Consider the following 22,618-nt stretch of genomic DNA (forward strand, 5'->3'; position numbering starts at 1 on the left):
AAAAGCAGGAGTTTAGGTTGAACGAGTAAATACAGAAATGTCCATTGGTATGAAACATACATGATGGCATTTATTGGTATAAAAACAACAGTCAAAAGTATAAAGCAAGTAGCCTCCCTCACTGGTTACCAATGAGTGTTGTTGTTGTTTTTTGGTAAGTTTTGTTTTACTCTTAAAAGGGCTAACATTTTTAAGACAATTTGTAGAGAAATGTGTGAGTTGCCTCCAACTTGACATTCTGATGACTTTTGATAAGTAGCAGTTCCACATGGTTGACATGTCCAACTTGACACAGCTCAGAGTGGAAAATGTTTCAAATGGTTATGGTCCAAACGCTGAAAGTCAAATGTGTTTTGACACAGACACACACACACACACCACAGCTGCACCAATAAATGAGTAGTGTGAATCAGTACAGCTTTTTCCCACAAGCCAATAAATGAGTAGTGTGAATCAGTACAGCTTTTTCCCACAAGTCTCAGGGTGCACAATTATTGCATGAAATGAAAATGACCTTTTTTTTCTTTAAAGGAACTGTAGAAAGGTACCTGAAAGCTTCTTGCTATGTTGTTCATCCAATAAGCCCATGTCACTCACCACGGACGCGTGTCCCTGTTCAACAGCAAGCGCTGCTTCATCTGCTGGGCAGAGAAGCAGGCGTTTCCGACGGTCCGGGGACAGCCGTCCGATAAATGTCTCGGACTTTCCGACAGGACTCTCGCTGCGCTTCCGGGACCGTTGGGAGCTGGGAGTTCCTTTTTCCCATCAGCCACCTCAGCATCTGTTCCTAGGCGTAGTTTTTGGCGGCCGGGGGACGTCGGCCAGCAAACGGCATTGTCCTCGGTCGCAGATAAAGTTGGAGGTGTACGGAGCCTGGGGTGAAGGAAGGAACCAAGGAAGGAATGTGACAGTTACAACCAAGGTCAACACATGAGAGATCTTCAAAGCTGAGGACTGTTATAGAAAAAGACATTTTTATTGAACATTTCAGAAACAAGTTTATGATCAAACATACGTACTATAGGCAATCTGGTTTCAATGATTTATTTCAATTTAATTAGTGCGCATAAAGTGTAAATACCTGCTTTGTAGTTTGGGCAACCTCTGCGATAAGTGTGCTTGCTCTTTGGCTGACCTCAGACCTGAGAACAATGAAAGCAAAAACAATCGACAAAACGCAAGATCAAATGAAGAAAAAACAACAACAACAACACAGTAAGCACTTTTGCTTACCTATTCTGACCTTTACCTGCTAAGGGTCTTCCCAAAGATCGGCTGTCCATGTGGCGACTGTACAGACCCTCTCTGGCAACTTGACCCTGTTGGCTAGTAGGAAAAGGCAAAAGCGACCATGGCAGATGAAAGGGAAAAATAGAGAGAAAAAAAAAAAAAAGAATGTAGGTGGGGAGGTGAAAGCGCCAGTCAAAAGACAATGGCAGTACAAAAAAGAAACACAAAATCATACAATAATAAATGTAAAGCAGAAGCAAGGCTTGGCATACAAATAGGATGTCAACGAGATGCCAACCGCTGCCGTGCGCGTCCAATTGAGAGTGAAGCGGCAAAGATTCATTTCAAAGATTAGGAACTTTAATGCATTCCAAACTGAAAAATCGGAGCTACAAGGTTCACCATAAGCATCTTTTACAAGGAAAAAAGGGCGCTTGATATCATAGGCCTAGCACGCGCTTCATCTCGCCACGGAACCACAACGACTGGATATGCTCGGAGGCGCGCTCTTTCCTTGAACAATGACAATACGTATGGCGCCAGTCAGTCAATGGAAACCTAGTTGAGATCTATTGAGGGAACTATTCCATGAGAAGCATATGATGAAAAAGATGAGCCAATGAATTCATTTATAAATGTGGTGGAGTCATGGGGGAACAAAAAAGAAAAGAAAAGAAAAAGGAAAGGAAAAGAGACAGAAAGAGATTGTGTTAGGAAGCAGTACTTGAAAGGCGCACGGACGAGCACGGACGAGCACTGGTTAGCACTGGCGAGCGCTGGCGAGCACTGGTGAGCGCTGGCGAGCACGTCCGCCTCACACTTGAGGTGCGGGCTTCAATTGCGTCTCCGACCTTCCTGTGTGCAGTTGGCACCTTTCCCCGTGCCTTCCTCCGGCCGGCCGGTTACTCCACTTTCCTTTTCATGGGTTTCGCCGTTAATAATACTCAATGCAATGATGTCAATATTTCCAGTATATATATATATATATATATATACGTATATATATATTTTTTTTTATGACTCGCTTTGTAAACTTTGTGTCAATAACTCTTTGCAACCTTAATTGCCCGACAGGGATAAATGAAGTTTTCTGAACGGAACAACTATGAGATGATTTCAATATGACACGGTATGAGCTTTACACGTGGTAAATGAGCTGTAGATTTCCTATCATGAAGATACACGGGAAGTATGAGGTGAGTGAAAGAGAGGTTAAAAAAACAAAAAAAACAAAAAAACATTTGCGGTGCCGTGTTTATTCATTCAGGTGGATTAATCCTTGATTTAGTCATTTGCAGCATAGTGTAATGTTTAAAATGAACATTTGATCAAAGTGAAAACTGAGGTCAAGTGAATGGCATCATGGTTCAAACTCAGTCAGCTGAGAGGACAGCTCGCTCGCACCAAAACAATCAATCAATCAATCAATCAATCAAGAATGCATCGAGCGGCCGCGCGCACACGTGCGCCGCCGCCGCCGCATTGTGCTGTCCGATGCCGGCCCGATCCGCCGCAAGTCTGTGTGTTTACCTGGTGCGTCTCTCCCGGGATGGTTCGTTGAGAGGAAACTTTGGCCTCTGGTCCCTGTGTAGCCCGAGCGCGGCCCTGGTGGGGGAGGAGCCCACACTGAGGGAGCACTGGGAGGATGCCAACGGCCAGGGAAGACTCCTCTCTTCCCGACGCACCGCTGTTCAACAAACAATTCTTCTCAGCTACAAGCTTTGTGGCGGACACAAAGATCAATCCAAAGCAGCCAGAAATGATTTGGTTGCCGCATACCTTCTCTCTCCACGAGGGAATAGGGCTTGATCTCGCTGTCGGGCTTTCTTAGGGGAATCGTTCTTAATTTGGCCACTGTGGAGGAGAACACGCACAATTCACAATCGCCACTATGGCAGTAGGACGACATTGGACTTGATCCAACCAAGGCAGCTTTCAACATACGTGACTGACGAAAGGAGTGGATTTAGGATTTAGGATGTGCAATGCAAAAAGCAACAAATATCACTTGGGGATGGAAGCGCAAAGCCAGAGAATAGAAAGGTCCTTACAAAAAGCCGTACATCCCCTGAGCCGTCAGAGGACATGAAGGCGAGCCTGTGAGAATTTGATGGGGGGACAAACAAAAAAAACAAATGGAACTGCAATAAAAGTAGATTAGCTCGAATGGGTTGGTAACCCTTTTGTATGCTTGTCGCATCTTGCAAAGGATTCTTTTTGTCATCATCTTGTGCATATGCTTACAAAATGGAAGGATATGTGATGATGGCAAAACTCAAGTCGCTTTAAAATCATGCATAATATGGATACACACAAATGTATCAAATGCCATGGTAGACTCGATGACTTTTACTGGATAAATGCCAAGTACGTCCCAACTTCATTGGATTTGAATCAAGCTCTATTGCTGGGATTTTTAGACTTTACAAAGTTGGAACATTGTGAAGAGCTAGAGGAAAACATGATGTACACGGATTTCAAATAGAAAGCCATCCCATACAACCACATAATATTCTAGATTTTTTTTTTTAATAGCATGTGACCTGCAGTTTGGTGGCACCTGGAGAATGTGAAATAGATATATTTGTCATAAAACATTGCCTCCCGAGCACAATGTCTATTTTGTCTTTGCACATCCGACTTTGAGCAGCAACTTTGAAAGTGTAGTCAGACTCATAACGTAAAAGAATCCTCGCGACAACGTTATGCAGCAACTCATCGAAGAAATAAAAAGTACCTGATTTGTTGTTGAAGAAGCCCTCAAACACAACAAAGTTATTGACCTACAGGCAAAAAGAAAAGACGATGGTAAAACATCACACAAAATGTCCTCTCCGCTTCCTTTTGCAACTTTTATCTTAAAATAATCAGCTAGAATCTCTTTGGAACACATTCCACAAATAGTTTCCCTTTTATTATTGGTGGCAATGACAAAATAAAGGGAGAGTTTTCATCACCAACCGTCTTGAATCTTGAAAAAAAACTCTCTCCTAACCTTTCTGGCTTCATTCTTAGCCTTAATTTCAGCCCTTGTCCCCGCCGCCGTCACAGTAAGTTCAAAAAGTATTTCCATTTTTCTATTAGACAGGACCATGGCGCCCTCTTGTGGTATATTTCTATTTTTCCTATTAGACAGGACAATGGCTTTCTCTTGTGGTATCTTTTTGACATGTCACTAAGTGTGCAAAAGTAGCAAAAAGGCCCTTTTTCTTTCAGTGAAAAATTGAGGGGTTGGTTTTAATTTTTTTTTAGAATAGGTGAACTTGCAAGAAGTGATGACTTGGGCTGTACCTGAGGAACACTCTGTGTTAGGCAGTAATGCTTGGCCAGGAAAGACAACAATTTGGGAGAGGGCCTGTCATACGCCATCAGCACAGGGTCTATATTCTTGTGCTTGAAAGAAAAAGAGAAACACCACTCGTTATTGAGTCATAATAAAAAATCGGATAGTGAATGACGGATGAGAACAATGTAGGCATTTCTAATGAAATCTTTTCATTTGACTCAAAGCGGTTTCGTGTGGTGTTTCATCATCCACTTTGTTTTTGCACGCCAACTGTCATTGCCCCAACACAATACCTGCAACATGAAATGAAACAGCTCCAGCCCGTATCCGTGTCTCTGCAAGTTCTCGGCTATGAAGAAATCCAAAACACACAGTGGCTCGGCCTCTGTGTGCAAACCTCGGCGGTCCTACGGATAGAATACATCATCGAGTCAAACAAATCTTGATGCTAATGACATTTGAGAAGAGACAAATAATACAAAGACTCACTAGCAATATTAACTTCTTGTATCCAACTTTGAGAAATCCCACAATGGCACCACACTCTCTGTGAGAAGGAAAGAGGGCGGTTAAGTGTGGAGTAGGTGCGGGATGGTGCGCGAGTGAAATTGCAAGCTGACGAACGGCCATACGATCTACCCATTGCTTTCTCCATCCTTCATCAGGTAGAGTTCATGATGCTGAGACTGCAACTTGGTAGCACTCGTGACAGGTGTTGTTAGCTTTTGGGCCTGTGGAAAGAGCACACATATTGATTGCTTTTACCGTGGATACATGTCTAATCTCATTGCCTACATGCCAAGCAAGACCCTTGACGTTATGATGACACTCACTCACTCACTCACCTTTGCAGAGGCTCTCCCCAGTTCGTCAATAACAGTGGCAATGTGAGATTGAAGATCTGCTCTACAAAGGACACACAATCAAAGTTTATTATTCCAAATAACACAAAGCTTCCTGTACAAACTATGGTCACTAACAACACAGCATGGTGGGAGATAGAAGCAGTAGCTTTACCTTTTCGGAGACGCATGTTCAACAACAAGGCTCTTGTCCAAAATGGAGAACCTCTCTGGAAACAATTGGTTAACATTAAAAGGGAATTCCATAACGTTTTCTTTCTTTCTTCGTCTGTATGATTGCAGTAAAGTACAAGCAGTCTCAGCAGCGATGTTTTTGCAGGTGCCTCCTCCCGCGTTAGCTAGCTAACACAGCTACCGGCAAGCTAAAAGATGCTTTGCTAGCAAAAACAACAGCACCACAAACTCATTTGTTGAGCTTTCCGTCAATTCGTCTGCTCTGGGGCAAAGGAAGGAAACAGGTAATGGTCCACAGCAAAGACCGTTGAATGTTTCTTTTCTTCCCAGGACGTCAAGGCACTTCTTGGGGGCAGAGTCGCAGCTAGCATCATGTACCGTAATTCCTATCAAGTAAAAGTGACGTATTCAATTGTGTGGGCTGCCAGCAGAGAGCGTCACGCATGTACCGTAATTCCTACAAAAATAAAAGTGACGCATGCGGCTTTCATTTGCTTGATAGCCAGTCGCCTGTCATACGGTAATGTCGTCATAAAACACGTCAGGGTTTTGCCCAAATAAAACATGACAAACATAATGACGACACAAATGTAACGTTTTGTTGGTTCTTTTGTTTCAATTTTCACCCTGTGTAAGTTATTGTTGTTTTCTTAGCGTTCCACATGGTGGTGCTGCAAACAAACAAATATAAACCACACGCAGGTGGTTAAAGTTCACTTTTATTATGATACCATTTTTTTGCGGTTAAGAAGATGCTATTATATTGTCCTTGCATAAGCAGGAATGTTTAATTAGGACTTTTGTTCATGCATCACTCATGTGGCTGATGAAACAAGGTGTTGTTAAAAGACAGGGCCCTAGACGCATGCTTTACTTTTGCAGACATCATTTGAGTAAATATATCCAAATATATAGATTGTATCGTCTTGGGGATTATGTGGATGGCATAATGCCTTGAGGTGGTTTAGGAGAAATGCAGTTAAAAGTGTGTGTGTGTGTGTGTGTGTGTGTGTGCGTGCGTGTGCGCGCGCGCGTTTGCATAAATAAACCAGTTGAATACTAGAAATGCAAACATACATTTTTTCCTGGCCATGTTTTTGTTATTAACCAAATTATTGACTACCTAAGTGATTATTTATTACTACTATATGCAAAACAATTCATGGTGCAAAAGAAAAAACCCTTTCCAACACTGTAGCTATTAGTCTATTCAAGTATAATTGCCATTACAAAATAAAAGGGGTGTTCCTCCACACCTTTTGACTAATGTTGCAATAAGTTTGACGCAATAGATTTGGCCAAACGTGCACAGGCAACATCCCATTGGCCTTGTTTCTGTCACGAATCGGGAGTGGAAATGGAGCAGGGCGACCAAGTGCAGCTTGGACCAGGGTTTATTGGAGAACTCAAAAGGCAAACTGACACGACTTAACGAAACAATAACTTGAGTGAGTGAGTGAGTGAGTGAGTGAGTGAGTGAGTGAGTGAGTGAGTGACTGACCGGGACGTGAAACAAGAAGACAGCAGGACATGACGACAGCAACAGGAACCAAAAAGACATCGTGACACTAACACACAACACACACGCAATGATCCGACAGGGAGTGACACACAGACAGGACTTAAATACAAGACAGGTAACAAGAGGCAGGTGAGAATGATCACACTGATCATGGGCACACGGGAGGGGTGGGGCGAGCACACAAACGTGATCGGGGACGAGTCGTGACAGTTTCGAGGATGAGACATGAAAATCTCGTTTCATCGAGGACAAGTCAAAAATTCCACGTATCAAATGTGTTCATTTGACCTCCCCACCCAGCGCCCATCTTTGCAAATCTTCAGGTCGCGCCTCACCCACATAGGAAAACATCCAAAAGGAATCATGCGTTTCGTCATCACAATTTCTCCAGCCAGCCACTATTGCGTAACGACGGTGTTTCCTTCCGTCTAAATCCATCTCATCGTCTCAAAATTCAAGTGTTGTTAAATCTACAATTCCAAACTTGTTTGGAATATTTTACAATTTCACTTCCGTGTGTCAAGGCTACCCGGTTTAGTAACGAAAGAAAAAGCTGATTTGTAAATCCAAACTTTTGCCAGGGATTTGACAGCTAGGGATAGTTGTCATCTGAGTGTTTAAGAAGCAGTTTCTCTTTGACTGAACCCAACCTACTTCATTGTACTTCGCTGCTCTACTTTGTTGTGATGCACAGGAAAAGCACAGGTTAAGATATTTGAGATGGAAAAAAGGTCTGATGAGAAGTATGGTGACTTCTTCATCATATCTGACATCACATCGGATATTTGATGACATGATGAACTTGCAATCAATGCAGAGTTTTTCCCATTGGAGGGAGGGCAGCAAGGAGTGTTGACAAATAGCGGATGGATGGATGGATGGATGGATGGATGGATGGATGGATGGAGACTAGGCCAGACAGGAGGATCTCAAAAATATCTTCATTTCAAAAAATTGAAATCAAAGTGAGAAAAAATCCCAAAAAAGCCCAAACTGAATACACACATGATTATGTATATCTCGGCTCATCTCACAGGCTACTTTGAGAGAGAGAGAGAGAGAGAGAGAGAGAGAGAGAGAGAGAGAGAGAGAGAGAGAGAGAGAGAGCATGTGTTTTTGCATTCATTTTGAAATAAAAGTCATTTGATCAGGTGACAGCGCAAAGCGCGTGCGTCATTGAGCCTACAAGGGCCAGGTGTTTCTGTCTACAGGCATCCGGCAAGAGTCAACAGCCAGCGGCCGTGAAATGCCTGACTCAGAATGTGCGCTATGATGTTTCACCTTCATGGGGTGCTGCATTTAGCACAGCTTCAGAAGCACACAAGAAGAAAAGAAAAAAGAGAGCAAAGGACAAGGTCACAGTAATTCACGCAATTGACATTTTTCTAGTCCTAAATTCAATCAAGCACTTGTGAGGACTCATCATTCCATCCTCACCATTTAAAGAAGCTGACTGATGAAGAGGAAGTCAAAACCCCATTTTATTTTTTGACAATAATATGGTGTACGTGGGCCCACTCAGTCCACTTGTCTAATATCATTGCGTTTGTATTCACTGCCCTAACATGTTTTTTCAACACTCTTTTGACATTCAGGCTGTTGGTTGATCTTGGGGACACACACACACACACACAGAGCAAGTAAGCAGCAATTGCTGCTTTTGTCCATTGACTTTTGAGAATAGAAAACTAGCAAGCTTCATTTTTGGTGTCTTCTAGCAGCCAAGGCAGCCTTCTGTTCTGGGTAGCCGACCGACATCAACCATTTTTGCCATGAAATGATAAACATCACTTGGCACCAAATAGACTTGACGCGCGCGCGTGGGCCAAGGGGGGACTCCCATGTTGCTTTCCAAAATTCCTCAACTCGAGTGAAATGTTATTTTCATATCACTGAATGAGAAAGGAAACCATTGTTGTGAATGGTGCTATAATTGTAATCTAGAATGTGGCTGTGGAATGTAATGTGCTCAAAAAGCACCTGAGAAAGTTCCAAATCTGATGAATAAACTTCATGTGTCAAGTGAGGTCAGATTGAGTCAACTTTGTGTCAATTGATTTTAAGCTCCAGGTTTGCCCATATTTGGAAGCGCTTACGTAGCAGCCAACCCAGAAGGAACCTTTTTGTTGTCGTTAGCGCTCTGGAATCATTCCGTGAGTCGCTCTCGTATTGAAGCAAATCTTTCTCCGTTGGAGGGCAAACGATTTGACACGTTGAGCGTGGCGGCGTGAAAAGGCCTTTACGGCCAACAGCGCTCCGTCGTCGAGACCTATTTGACACAAATAGCGTCGTCTCCACTAAACTCTTTTGCATCATCACATACGTATTTTCCGTGTATCGCGAGGGGGCTGACCGGTGGCAATGAAAAGGTGTCACGGCCCGTCCGTCCGTATTGCGTGTCTATTTGAAGCTAAAGGGGAAGTGACGCAATACGACAAAAGCACAGCAAATGATTGTGTTTACAATTGGGACAGCACACAATGTGACATCATCCACGGGCGGGAGGAAGTGTGGTTCAACTCGATGATGCATTTGTAGTGGTCTGTGACCTCGTTTCCATAGATCTGAGCCACTCAACTATGATATCTCAAGTATGACAGACGTCAACATTTGGAAACAATTTTTTGTCCTTGCGTTTGATCCGTACATGTGTCATGTGGCTTGCCATTGATTTTAATCACTTGACTACTTGTGAGTGTGTAGGAGGAGTGTCTAGTTTGAGATCCTCCTCAGTTTTGGTTCTCTCTTCACTTCACTCCACTATGAATGATATCATGGGACTTCCCCCAGAGGACCTAACGGCTTTTATAAAAAGCCGCTCGGTGCAATCTGACAGTCAATAAACGTAAGGCGCACAAGGAAACTCTCCGAAAGAGAACTGAGTGATAGAACAATGGAAGGTGACTGTCAAGTGACTCTTTTTGCAGCCGTGGATGCCGAATCAAAGAAGTTGTCAAGAAAGGCTGCCAAACGTGGCGCAAAGCTTACCATGGCCGTTTGGGCTTTCGCATTATTCCTTGCCGCTGCTGCCGCCGCTGCCGCCGCTGCCGCTTTTCTCATCTTCAACATGCACACCAAGGTGGGAAGAATGAATTGTCACCAAATTCGACCTCTGTGGCTCTTCTGCTGCGAATTGAGCTGCTCTAACTCTTCTTTTCTTTGAACAGAAGCCCGGACGAGATGACGGCAGTTTTGGTGAGAAATCACAACTTTTGCTCAAAATGCAAATCCTAAAAAAAGGGAATAAAGCCAAAGCAAACCATCTTTTACAGATATTCATCACACTCTGCGTCAACTCTCCCAACGGGCCGACGCCATCAGAGCTGCCATTCACTTAACGGGTAAGTTAACTGCTTTGGTGGCTCTCGCTGACTTTCAAAATGTCTTCAATATTTGTCGTGCCTCTACAGGACAGTACAATCCTAATTTTGCCAACTCGGTGCAATGGATGGATCAGGTGGACCCATCCCACTCCCAAGGAGGTCTCGAGCTCAAGGACAACCAGATTATCATCCCCGAAACCGGCCTCTACTTTGTTTACAGTCAAGTCTCATTTCGGGTCAGTTGCCGCCTGGACCACGACGACGACGCCGCCGCCGCCACCGGGCCGGCCACGTCCATGGTTCACCTGACGCATCGAGTCAGACGCTGGTCCAGCTCGTTCGGCAACGACGAATACCGCACCATCCTGCACTCGGTCCGGACCGCCTGCCAAAAAACAGCCGACGGCGAGCAAGAGGGCGGCTGGTACTCGGCCGTGTACGTGGGAGCCGTCTTCAACCTGAACAGAGGAGACAGGTTGAAGACGGTGACGGAGAAAATGCTGCCAAACCTGGAGGAAGAGGCCGGCAAGACATTCTTTGGCGTCTTTGCCTTGTGAAAACATGCCAGGCGGGACCAAATTGACGGGAACATTGCCATCCCATGGAACAGAGCCAGCAAAGCTCACTGCAAGTGTACAAGTCATGTATCTGTGAAAATACATATCTGGGGATATATATTAGCTTACCTACGTACTGTGTACAATCAAGTAAGTGTCAGTACCTTTTGCTGTACTACGATGCACAACTCAATTTGTCTATTAACACCATCAGAGGATATATATTAGCTTACGTACGTACTGTGTACAATCAAGTACGTGTCAGTACCTTTTGCTGTACTACGATGCACAACTCAATTTGTCTATTAACACCATCAGAGGATTTGTCAAACTGCGATACTATACTCTATGTATTTATTCAATCTATTTATTCAATCTATTTATTCAATCTATTTATTTATTTATTTACTTATTTATTTATGTACGTGTGGGTGGGTTTCAATGATTTCAACTGGAAGTCATTTATTTGTTGTTAAACGTACACACACACACACACACACACCATTGTGGTGATTATTTAATAAATGATTGCTTTAAACTGAAAGCGATATCGTTGTCATGACTACTTGACTTGTGACGGATACCGCAGTATGCACAGGCCACATACGAGTTTGTTTTCCCAAAGTAGCTTGTTCTAGTAAGTGCTCCGCAGTACCGGCGCCGGGCCGAAGCCTTTCGTCCGCACCGCGCGGGCTATGATTTACGATCATCGTAATCCATTGCCGCTCGGCAGTGACAATTCATATAGTGAGGGAGGTGAAGTGGTTCAGCGAGGGTGGATGGAACAAGTGAAGGAAGGCTGGTCCCACTGTAAAGTGGGACTTTCCCTCCCTCCTCCACCCTGGGACACCTGCCGCCGCCGCCGCAGGGAAACCTACCATACCTCCCACGCATGGAAGCTTTATCAACTCAACTTTCCTTCTCTTCAAACATTCTCAATTAGATTCGAGTCAATGTCATGGTTGTTTTTTTTAACCTCTGTAAATAAACAACAACCTCATTGTGTGTTGACACCGGAATGGAACACTTGATCAAGTATTACAGCATAGAAATATATTTGTAATACTGTACCACATGACATTTTCGGATTCTTATTGACATCATTTGTATTCTTTACAGTTAGTGTGCATTTTCTCGTACTCAATGACACGATCACCGCTTTACACACTCAACAGTGACAATACACCGAGAAACATGGAATCCATTTCAATTCAACAACGTACGTACATGTTGACCCAGAGCAGGAACAATATGCAACATTTGCACAATTTAGACTGATCTGCGCCTCGAGTGACTTCACTCGTGCCATAAACTCAAGACAGCGTTTTTATACAAACGATACACCAATTGGTCGATACAGAGGGACGTACACACAGGCTGGCTGGAATGTGCCTGTCATTCAAATAACACAAGCCTTGAATGATTGATGAAGAGGCTTGAACACGTTGCGGAAATTCAACCAAACCGGACATATACTGGATGTGTTCTGGAAACTGAAAATACTATTTGGAGGAATGTGTGCATGCGTGCGTGCGTGCGTGCGTACGGCAATTGTGATGGGAGACTCACGTTTGCATGATTTTTCTTCAAAGCACCTTTGATCTGTTGTGATTGCTGATCAAATAAAACAATGATTCCTATATTCTCGGCTCGCGTTTCGCTAAATGCTACATCAGGGGTGTCAAAGTCCAGTCCTCGGGGGGGGGGCCGCATTCCTCCATGTTTTCCAAGTTTCCCTCGTTCAACACACCTGATTCATCCTCACGTTCTGCAGGAGCCTGCCTGATCATTGAATCGGGTGTGTTGAACGAGGGAAACTTGGAAAATATGTAGGAATGCGGCCCCCCCCCCCGAGGACTGGACTTTGACAACCCTGTGCTACATTGATATTGATAGTGACGGTGCTTCACAGTGCAGATAGCGATTGAACCTGACGGCAAAAAAGGTCAAGAAACGCAAGGTGATGAAGTCAGATCGAGAGGCGAAGGCCTCGTCCCTCGGGAGGAAAGCATTCAATCCGTCATCATACTGCTAATATGAACAAGTTTGCTTTTGCCATTCCTGTTTTTGCGTTGTGTCACATTGCGCAACAGACAAATGCTGACTCACAACGGCATACTGTTAAGGTCTCCTTTTATTGAAATGAAGGATTTCAAATCAATGAGGTGGTTGCAATTTCACGGTCACTTTAATTTGAAATCGCAAAATCCTCGGCACCGTCAAATCTCTTATGTTTCATTCGGTTTCGGTTTTAGGATGATTCTAGCCAATTGTTTGTTCCTCTTTTTATTTGCCAAGCGTTTGGAAGTGAAAGTGAAAATGGGAAGAGCTGTTGGTTTGAGCAAGAAAAAACAAAACTGTCCCTGACAGTGGATCTGACAATAGACATTCAAATAAGTGTTGGGTTTATTGTTTGTTTGTTTTTGAACGTGTCGATTTTTAGAATGATGTATCTAAAGTGAAAGGTTTGACCACCATTGAAAATATGACATCAGCTGTATGGTATCACAAGATGCAATAACAAAAATAGAGTCATTACACTGAAGCCTCTCATTTCAGCGCCAAATGGCCTTTTTGAGTCTCGATGCCAATTTTTTTAACATGAATTAAGGACATGCATAAATCTGTTGCTCCATAAAATGGTAGTAGACCAATTAAAGTGAAAGGAAATGTGTTTCAAATACACTACACCATTAAACCACATCATTCAAACACATTTTTGACACCAGATTATGGAACCTTTAAACAGTAGAGCCATGATTTTTTCCCCCTCTGTTCCTTCAACCAAAAAATACCATAAACGGAGAAAGTAATGTGCAATAAAAAAAAAAAAACAACAGCAAACCAAATAATGCCAAATTTAAAAATGAAGCCAACAGAGTCTGTGTAACCAGCAAAATATGAGATCTTCCCATTTATTGCTTGAGCTGGAGAGAAAATGTTTGGTGCCCACTTTGCGTGTGGAACATGGATGTCAACTTGATCCAGAATGGGACAAAAGCACAAATGTCAAAATGAGAATGATGTTGCAGCCATCTTTAGTTAAGACAACATTTTTACTTTTAAGAATGAGGGAGCAAACAGGTGGAGTAGTATCAGAAGTCACAGAGATGAAGAAGTCAGGAAATGGTGTGTTTATTCCAACTCAAGGTTGGAAAGCAGTGCATGAAATGGACCTTTTTTTTTGTCAGAAGATGATTGATGGTGGTGGTGGTGGTAAGGCATCCAAAGTCATTTTCCTTCTTCTTCATGCATTCTATTGCGACATACTCTGAAATGACTTATAGTAAAAAAAAAATTGCTTATGGAAAAGTAGGAGCAAAATGTGAACGGCTTGCTTGAAGAGTAAATCTCGGCAAAAGCTTCGTCCTTAATGGGGGGGGATGGGGGATAAGCTCAGCAAAGTGTCAACAAGGAACACTTTTCTAAAATCCTACTTTCCATGACTCACCGCTCGGATATGACAAAATCGCATCCTGTGTCTGAATCTTTTGAAGGCGTCGTACCTTATTTGGTCCATCTGTCAACACCTGGTACGTGGAGCGTCAGGAAAAGCGCCCCCCCCCCCCGGTGGTTTCCGTTCAGCTCATTTGTAGAGCATCTGCAGCCGGCTGGCGTGACAGTTATTGCGGCCCGTTTTGCCGTCGGGCCGGTAGAGGCTGGAGGAATTGCCGAAGGACGGCGGGACGGCGTGCAGATCAGGAGCGGGCGCAGGGTAGCCCGGCGGCGGGGCCAAGGATCGGGGGTCGGTGGCGGGCATGCCCACTTGGGCTGCGCTGTTGTTTTGATTGGAGACGGTGGATGGCCTTCTCCTGGATCGAAGGGCCTGTCGCTCAGACAGCTGGTTCCTCAGCTCTGATACGCGTTCTTCTTTCTGAGAAATTCATTCCAAAAGCAGCTTGAGTGCTTTCACGCGCACATTTATTTGAGGTGTAGTGTTCATTCATTCAACTTGACAGTGTGGGTCATGTGTTAAAAAAACAAAAAAACGTGTTTGTCTTACTTCTTGTATAATCTTCTGAAGCTCCTTGTTTTCTCTCTCCAGTTGCCTGGATTTCTCCTCGTCATTGTTGTTCATGGACGAACCGGTCTTCATGGTCTCCTGAGCATCGGATTGCCACTCACCCCTCGTGATCAGACGACGCATCTGCAAAAGCCAGCCGGATGGATGGATGGATGGATGGATGGATGGATGGATGGATGGATGGATGGATGGATGGATGGAGGGACGGACGGACGGACGGAAGGAAGGATGGACGGACGGACGACGCTTGTAGCGGCTCAGGCAACGACACCTCCGTCCATTTATTCAAACAAGTGACGCTGGTGTGATTTTACCTTGGGAACAAACAGAACCACCAGGGTGATGTAGACGGAAAAAACGATGGCCAGGGAGGCAAAGGCGAACGAGGCGTCCTGCTGAGAGGACAGGATCATGGTGACGGGGGCGGTGATCAAACACAGCACCTGAGCCAAAGACACAAAAGGCTCATCATGGCCACTGACATCCAAGGGAATACATTTTTTTGTTCAATCTGTCGAGATAGAAATGAATCAAATCCAAGGCAATGTATACATACAATATATGTGTACAACTTGCAAGAAGCAAAATGAATTCAAATCCTAATAGGAGAGTGTTTGTTGTCTCTATTGCAACAGTGCGCTGCTGATGTGATTGCAGGTAGGTCAACAAGGAAACTCTTTTCAGAGACACCCAAGCCAAGCAATCTCCTTCAGGGCCCAAATGCAATTACTCAGAGGACAAATGGATCCATCAAAGTGGAGCCTCTTGATGAGTCCATCCAACGCTAAAAACAAAGCCCCGTCTAGTCGCTAAACAGACGTCAGCTACTTTATGTTTCAGGATATTCAGTCATTTTTGATTCACTCAACACACAAAATTGCTCATGTTTTTATTTAGACAGTGTCAAGTTTCATGACATTGATTTTGGAAATCCAATGTGTCTTGACGGATGGCCAAACATTAAATGGAATGTTTGGGCACGGCAATAATATGTTGCCAAAAGCGCAAAGCCGAAGCTGTCAAATGATGGCTGACAGCATTGCAAAAAGAGAAGCGGGCCTCCACTTTGGTGGCCCCTTTTACAAGGCCAGAGGAAAAGGAACCAGCGTGACACCGAACATATACACATATATATATATATATATATATGCTATTTCAAGCCTTTAGCTTGCGGAACTCACAGCCACATTATAGATGGCCATGCCCACAGCTCGGTGGTCGTTGATTTTCTCCGTGGAGACGGACTTGGTTTCGTAAGCCAGGAAGATGCCGAGCAGCAGCAGCAAGCCTTTGTAACCGTACACCACGCCTGCGCACAAACATTGAGACGCTTGCTTTTCACACAATAGAGCCAATATCTGTGTCAGTCCAATTTATACACCACTGCTTCCCTAGTCCAATGATTAGAACTTACGTATCAATCATTGGTTCCGCTACAATTAACAAGGGGGGGGGGGGGGGGGGGGGGGGGGGGAAATAAAAATTGCCCAGAGTGAAACTCCTCATCAGTGTGAATCTTTTATTGCAGCCCTTATGTTGACACTAAACAAGAATCTCTTTCGTCTCTCTTTTTTGGCAGCGTTCATTAAAGAAGCAACAGGAAATGGTCAAATACATTTCAGTTCAAATATTCAACCTACCCAGCCAGGTGTTCATTTTTTCAGAAGTGCAATGCTCCAATAACGGTTGGATTAGAACATCCAGGTCTCCTTTCGGGGCTTCCCGGGTGAACTTCTGTTTCCGTGCAAACGACATCAAGACAGGGAAATATCTTCCTCCTCCTCCTCATCATCATCATTTCTATGAGCCAGATCGCGATGGGACTCATCGTACATACCTCCACTGTGATATGTAAAGGATCCACAATCTGCCAGATGACCAGAGAGAAAAAGTCGACGGCGAGCAGAACGCCGACGGTTGCGTAGAGCTTCCATGGCTCCAGGTGCTACAGCAGGGGCACACATTGGAAAGAATCGTGATGCATTTGTGAAGCCCCGCCAGACAGAGCCGCTCCAAAAAAACAACAATGATCCGTCCGTCACTAACACAGGCCAATTCCATTTGCCCTCAAAGCACTGGGCCAGGACAGAAAGGAGGAGGAGGAAAAAAGAGCAGACATCCAGAGGGGAATAGGTGTCAGGCTCCTCTGTTCCTCGCATTAAGAATAGAAGGATTTCAAAAGTTTCATCAGGGCTTACTACGTGGACAAAACTGGCAACACCGAGCCGACCGATGCCGTGAACATTTGCTTCTCCGGCAATTGGCGTGCGAGAATGAATGGAAACGTTTCAGCTCAGTAATATTCCTCCCGATTGACTCAGGCTATTCATCAAGATTCAGTCTGCATCTTGCAGCAGCAGGCTCCATGTCCCGTCAACAGTCAAAACAAAGTGACATGTACCAAGGAGCCATTGATTGCAAGAGTTTCCTGGCAACGCTCAAGGGCAAGTGGCCTTGGAAAAGCAGAGGGTGGCTGGCTGGCTGGCTGGCTGGCTGGCTGGCTGGCCGGCTGGCTAAAAGATGATTGGGGGATACATCAACAAAGGGAGCTTGCCCTTGACGGAGATGAGGAGGATTCAATAAAGCTCAACGTGAAGCTTGGCTGCCTGCCACTCAGACGTACTACGTAGAGTCAATCCCATCTCCAGCTTACCTTTTTCTTCTCCTTCTTCTCATCCTTCTTGGTGAAGACCGTGTGGACCCACCAGATCTTGGTGAACATGCTTCCATACGCGAGGCTGAAGCCCAGACCCAGCAGCCAAAGACGAAACTAAGCAAAGACAGGCAAAGAAGCTTCACACATGCACTTGACAGCATTAAGCCTTGAGGGCAACATCTTCCTGCTCTGAGGTCAAATACTTGCGCAAGCAATTAGGAAAACAACCTGAAGTCAAATAAGAAAGCTGATGAAATGCACCAAATGCGTGTTGAGTCATCATGGTGCGTGATGTCAGACTATCTCATGAGACTTCAGCTCGAGGATTAACTGTGTAGGGAGGTATATTTGGCGCTTGCTTTGTATTGCCAGTGCCAAAGCAAAGCAAAGCAAAGCAAAGCAAAGCAAAGCAAAGCAAAGCAGAATATTAACCATGAGCAATGCCCTGGCTGCTCAATACATTGAAAGGAAAACGGAGTTCCCCCTGAGCCCGGTGATGGATCCGGTAAACAAAGCGCCATTTGTTTCACCTGACTTATGTGCTAGCACTTGAGCAAACATTGAATGAGCACAAAAGTGGGAGTCATTAGCTCGCCACAAACTTTCCGCCAAAAGCGGGAGTCATTAGCTCACCGCAAACTTTCCGCCAACTCCGCTTCATTGACTTGAGCGAGCACAAAAACTTTTGATGCGGCTTACTTTAAATGTGTGGAAATAAAACAAATGATTTGCCAGTTCACTCAGAATGGCAAGAGCACAACTTTAGAGAAAGGGAGCTGCACTCACTCACTCACTCACTCACTCACTCACTCACTCACTCACTCACTCACTCACTCACTCACTCACTCACTCACTCACTCACTCACTCACTCACTCACTCACTCACTCACTCACTCACTCACTCACTCACTCACTCACTCACAAAGCGCTCTTACGCTATGTTGATTGATATTGTGACTTGAGGGATGCCCGACACTCTGCTTTGCAGCCCATTGTCAACTGCTCAGGGCTGACCAAATGTTGGTCGTATATGGCATAACGTACGAGGATGCCGATAACGTCTGGAATTTGAAGATAGTTGGGGCTCAGGATTTCCCTCCCTCCCAGCCTCCCTCCCTCCCTCCCTCCCTCCCTCCCTCCCTCCCTCCCTCGCTGCACTTGTGGGACCCAGAGCCGCCCAGCTTCTAAATGTCTATACAAAGCCCGGTCCGACCATCCGTCTCCATGGCAACTGTGCATTTGCTCCCAAGAAAATGGCGTGATTGAGAGAGCGTACCTGGCAGACGACAGGGAAATGCTTCCTGCGGACATGAAGGCCATCAATGCCCAGAGGGAAGATGGCAGCCAGCGCCATCATGCAGCCCACTGCCGTCATGTTGTTAAGGTAGGGTTGGGAATTTTGAATATACCTGCGTGCGCACAAGCCACAAACATTTCCTTCAACTCCATACATCAGTCAGTCAATATTTCGTAAACAGACAAAGCTCGTCCCGTTGAGTCTTGTATTATGATGGGTGGCTTCACGATTAGCAGTGATGGTCGAAAGCCCCAGCTAGCAAGCAAATCTACGTAATCCAGGAGCTGGCCGCCCGCCCGCCCGCAAAGGAGTTGACTTCAAATCCGTATCATATGCTTCTTATGGCCTCTCCTCTTTCTTCGTACAGTGATGTCACACTTCTTCTCACTGCCTTTGTGGCTTGAATATGAGAAAGTACAGCTTGAAAACATCCTAGCTCACTTGCAAATTTGGTCTGCCGATTGATTACGCGTTGAGCAAAAATATCCAATGAAATAAATCCGTCGATTCACATTTTAGCACAGGCCGTTGTGAACGACGGCCAGCCTCTCATTTGCAGCACGGTGCTCCTTTTTCAGAAGAACGACGACGACTTTTCGTATTGCCGAGCAGCCGCGACGACGCAGCATTTGCGCATCCAATTTGCGCCCTCAATTTGCGCCTCCAATTTGCGCCTCCAATTTGCGCCTAACATCATCATTCTTCTGCGTGCTTCATGTAAACAAAACACTGAATCTCATGATAGCTGCTTTTTTTCAAACCATTCCAAAGCCCGCTGGGAAATAAATATCTTGCCCCTTTAATTGCATCATGTTTCACCATGTTTGTTCCATTAACTGTGCTTTAGCGTTGAAAGTTTTCTTCTGCCAGGGAAAAGTTGAAAACGACACCCCAAAGTGCAGTGAGCGTCAAGCAGACAGTGAAAGCACAATAAAGCGGCTCAAAAAAGCCAGCAGGCTCTGTGTTGGAAGCAAAACAATCGGCGCTTGAACCCTTTCACACGAGACTAGAAATAAAACATGCATGCACAATCCCTTCGTAAATAAGGCGCGCGCGTCAAATATTTAGAGATTTGGAGCAAATTGCCATGAGCCACGAAGGCACTTCAATGAGCGACTAAATGGTGACATACATATTGCCTGCATGGCTGCCTGCTCTTTCATATCGGCCAGGTAGAAAGAAGACAGCAGGGCAGGCAGCTCCCAAATTGTCACCATCATCTTTTTGATGGCAAGTATGAACAAGTATAAGAATATCAAATCATCTACCTGACACTGCTGTTGTAGATATTGAAAGTGAGGCAGATGATGCCCAGCAGGATTCCCACACTAGAAAACACAGACATGGACACAAATAGCTTCTGGGAGAGGTAGCGAAACTCCTCAATCACCATGGTCTGGTCTGCGGGGGGGCCAGAGCCTAGCAAGGAGAGACAATGACAAGACAATCACACATTGACACTTCACGATTGGAGGGAGGGAGGGAGGGAGGGAAGGAGGGAAGATTGGGAGGGAGGGAATGGGCCCATCAAGGAAATGACAAATTCCTAAGGCAAACATTGCGGGCACTTTGTCATTTCAACAGAACCGGAACCACTTTGGCTTTTGCTGAGACTACTGACTTTCATCTCAAAGGTCTCACTCAACGTCTGTGTATGTACATGTAATACATGTAATACATGTAACAGGGAGTGAGTCCTGTGGGAAAATATGATCGGCTTCACACTAAAACCTCTCTCTCCCTGCCCTTGATGGTGCGATGGGAATATATGTTACCATGGCGACAAGCCCCGTAATGGTTACCAAGGCAATATGAGAGGAAGGCGGCGATGCAGCAGTGGTGTGCTTGCCACGGAGAGGAGATAGTGAGCAAATACACTGAGGTGAGACAGAGGAGGAGCCCAGATATGGGAAGGGCAAACAATTGGATGTTACAAATTGTACACAGTTAGCTATGTTAAGCTTTGAGCCAATCCAAAACTCCTCCATGTAAGCATTCTTTGCTTTGAATGCATTATTTTGGAGTCTTTTTTTTTTTTTCCCCCCACAGCCCGACCATTTGTTTCCAATGTGTGTAGAAAGGAAAGAGAGGCACAAGTATGGAGTTCAAGGTTGCAAAAGATGTTGGCCGGCAATGATGGTCGCAAACAGTCATCATCAAATTCGGATGCCCTAATACTTGCCTGTATGTAACTAAGCATACAACTGGGCTGTATTCTAATAGTCTCCTGTGGCTATTTTTTTTATGGGCGAGCAGAGAGAAGGACATCTTTGTAGAGGTGACTGGCTGGCTGGCTGGCTGGCTGGCTGGCACACAGCAAAGAGTGGCTAACTGGCTTTTGCCCTGTCCAAAAGCATCTGTTGACCTTCCATCCAGATGGCCCAGGCAGACACGTTGGCGGGTGCATGACCACACACACACACACACACACACACACACACACACACACACACACACACACACGCACGCACGCACACGCACACACAGACGCACGCACAGCCTTTAATGCAGCCTTGGCCAAAGTCCAGCCTGCAGGATCCGTCCGTCTATTTCCTACAGCGGCCAGCAACAAAAAGAACGTTTTGGACCCTTTGCCAGATTGATTTGAAATGTTCCAAAAGGATGGCCATGCCATTCCTGGAGGAGGTGCTATTTGCGCTGGATGGCTGCGCCAGCGGTAGCAATATGCTGATCTCGACGCAGGAGGAAATTTGCCCGTTGCCGGCGTTTTTTGTGCCTGTGTTTGGCAGCATTTTCCGTGGGCCCCGTTTTGCTCAGCGCAGTTGGAAGGTCATTGTTGCCACACTTGGCTTGACTCATTTTAATGATCCGTTGCTGCTCACATATTTTGATTTCATTTCAGCCAATGCCAATGCCTGACTTTTTTTTTCTTTTTGAATAACAGATGTCCATCTATGAATAATTGATCAACCGTGATTAGATATAATTCCTTGAGAAGAGAAAAGAAAAGAAAAGAAAGAAGGCAAGATGAATGATTCTTACCAATCCATTTGTCATTCCCATACCAGGACAGATTGCCTTTGGTGCTGTCGTAGTAGCCGATCTTCTTATAGCTTCCTCCTGTGAAAGAAAGAAAGAAAGAAAGAAAGAAAGAAAGAAAGAAAGAAAGAAAGAAAGAAAGAAAGAAAGAAAGAAAGAAAGAAAGAAAGAAAGAAAGAAAGAAAGAAAGAAAGAAAGAAAGAAAGAAAGAAAGAAAATGTGAGCGTGCTTGACTGAGCGAGCCCTGCTGGCAATGTCTAAGTTTACTATCAGAAGACTTGTCCAACTCAATAGCGTATTGCTCAGGCAAACTCATTTCAAATATGGTGGCAGACATTTTGAGCTTCAGTCACAATTTTCTTCTATCATTTCCAATAAATGTGCAACTGATTGACATCTTGGATATTTTCCAAGATGCCTTTCCAATGTTCTTACATGAGCAGCTAAACCTCAAGACGCAGTACGTAAGTGCATCCGCATGACATAAGACTTTCTTTTGACCTCGTGATTGTAACCAATTCCATTTTCAACAAGCTGACGTATACCTTGGAGCTGTTCAATTAGAGTCCAGGCCATCCGAGAACCTTGGGCGTCAAATATGACGTGACCCTGGAAGAAACGGGCTGAATTTGAATGTTGGCACTTCTCTCCACCTCCCTCCCTCCCTCCCTCCCTCCCTCCCGAGT

At 44.8% G+C, this 22,618-nt stretch overlaps 3 protein-coding genes across 11 annotated transcripts in view; 1 reads left to right on the forward strand and 2 right to left on the reverse strand.

Annotated features, from left to right (window-relative positions):
- Positions 1 to 43: 43 nt before the first annotated feature.
- atat1 (alpha tubulin acetyltransferase 1) lies at positions 44 to 22,602 on the reverse strand. Of its 5 annotated transcripts, XR_005099362.1 has the most exons (14): positions 5,534 to 5,957; positions 5,362 to 5,422; positions 5,156 to 5,247; positions 5,006 to 5,063; positions 4,810 to 4,923; positions 4,522 to 4,623; positions 3,968 to 4,013; positions 3,010 to 3,084; positions 2,761 to 2,917; positions 1,250 to 1,326; positions 1,082 to 1,142; positions 549 to 873; positions 373 to 383; positions 44 to 334 (listed from the first exon to the last, which is right to left on the reverse strand). XR_005099362.1 is itself a non-coding variant. In XM_037263611.1 (13 exons), the coding sequence occupies exons 2-13, from the start codon at positions 5,623 to 5,625 to the stop codon at positions 594 to 596; spliced, it is 1,215 nt and encodes a 404-aa protein (XP_037119506.1). In that variant the 5' UTR covers positions 5,626 to 5,705; positions 22,586 to 22,602; the 3' UTR covers positions 524 to 593. The 5 variants fall into 5 exon arrangements, 4 of the variants coding, with proteins under 4 accessions (XP_037119506.1, XP_037119505.1, XP_037119507.1 ...); XM_037263611.1 differs by lacking the exons at positions 44 to 334; positions 373 to 383 and adding an exon at positions 22,586 to 22,602 and having other exon boundaries at positions 524 to 873; positions 5,534 to 5,705; XM_037263612.1 differs by lacking the exons at positions 44 to 334; positions 373 to 383 and adding an exon at positions 3,282 to 3,327 and having other exon boundaries at positions 613 to 873; positions 5,534 to 5,958.
- On the forward strand, positions 9,880 to 11,168 carry tnfa (tumor necrosis factor a (TNF superfamily, member 2)). Its single transcript, XM_037263615.1, has 4 exons — positions 9,880 to 10,154; positions 10,243 to 10,270; positions 10,348 to 10,416; positions 10,486 to 11,168. The coding sequence occupies exons 1-4, from the start codon at positions 9,969 to 9,971 to the stop codon at positions 10,953 to 10,955; spliced, it is 753 nt and encodes a 250-aa protein (XP_037119510.1). The 5' UTR covers positions 9,880 to 9,968; the 3' UTR covers positions 10,956 to 11,168.
- Positions 13,075 to 22,618, reverse strand: part of gabbr1b (gamma-aminobutyric acid (GABA) B receptor, 1b) — a 33,161-nt gene continuing 23,617 nt past the window's right edge. For all 5 annotated transcript variants that reach the window (XM_037263598.1, XM_037263600.1, XM_037263597.1 and 2 more), the window contains 11 exons: positions 22,478 to 22,541; positions 21,936 to 22,013; positions 20,201 to 20,351; positions 18,912 to 19,044; positions 17,633 to 17,749; positions 16,817 to 16,924; positions 16,620 to 16,713; positions 16,161 to 16,288; positions 15,294 to 15,422; positions 14,959 to 15,102; positions 13,075 to 14,829 (listed from right to left, as the gene is read on the reverse strand). In XM_037263598.1, the coding sequence (XP_037119493.1) occupies positions 14,542 to 14,829; positions 14,959 to 15,102; positions 15,294 to 15,422; positions 16,161 to 16,288; positions 16,620 to 16,713; positions 16,817 to 16,924; positions 17,633 to 17,749; positions 18,912 to 19,044; positions 20,201 to 20,351; positions 21,936 to 22,013; positions 22,478 to 22,541 (1,434 nt within the window). In that variant the 3' untranslated portion in view covers positions 13,075 to 14,541. The remainder of the gene's footprint in view (positions 14,830 to 14,958; positions 15,103 to 15,293; positions 15,423 to 16,160; positions 16,289 to 16,619; positions 16,714 to 16,816; positions 16,925 to 17,632; positions 17,750 to 18,911; positions 19,045 to 20,200; positions 20,352 to 21,935; positions 22,014 to 22,477; positions 22,542 to 22,618) is intronic.

Source organism: Syngnathus acus, chromosome 11, assembly GCF_901709675.1.
Source record: "Syngnathus acus chromosome 11, fSynAcu1.2, whole genome shotgun sequence".
NCBI classification, from domain to species: Eukaryota; Metazoa; Chordata; class Actinopteri; order Syngnathiformes; family Syngnathidae; genus Syngnathus; species Syngnathus acus.

Excerpts from the sequence above, each read along its gene's own strand:
- atat1 (XM_037263611.1), bottom strand. The coding sequence starts at position 5,625 with ATGGAATTCCCTTTTAATGTTAACCAATTGTTTCCAGAGAGGTTCTCC. Across the intron at positions 5,423-5,533 it reads GAACATGCGTCTCCGAAAAG|AGCAGATCTTCAATCTCACA; the intron begins GTAAAGCTACTG and ends TGTCCTTTGTAG. Across the intron at positions 5,248-5,361 it reads TGGGGAGAGCCTCTGCAAAG|GCCCAAAAGCTAACAACACC; the intron begins GTGAGTGAGTGA and ends CTCTTTCCACAG.
- tnfa (XM_037263615.1), top strand. The coding sequence starts at position 9,969 with ATGGAAGGTGACTGTCAAGTGACTCTTTTTGCAGCCGTGGATGCCGAA. Across the intron at positions 10,155-10,242 it reads TCTTCAACATGCACACCAAG|AAGCCCGGACGAGATGACGG; the intron begins GTGGGAAGAATG and ends TTCTTTGAACAG. Across the intron at positions 10,417-10,485 it reads AGCTGCCATTCACTTAACGG|GACAGTACAATCCTAATTTT; the intron begins GTAAGTTAACTG and ends GTGCCTCTACAG.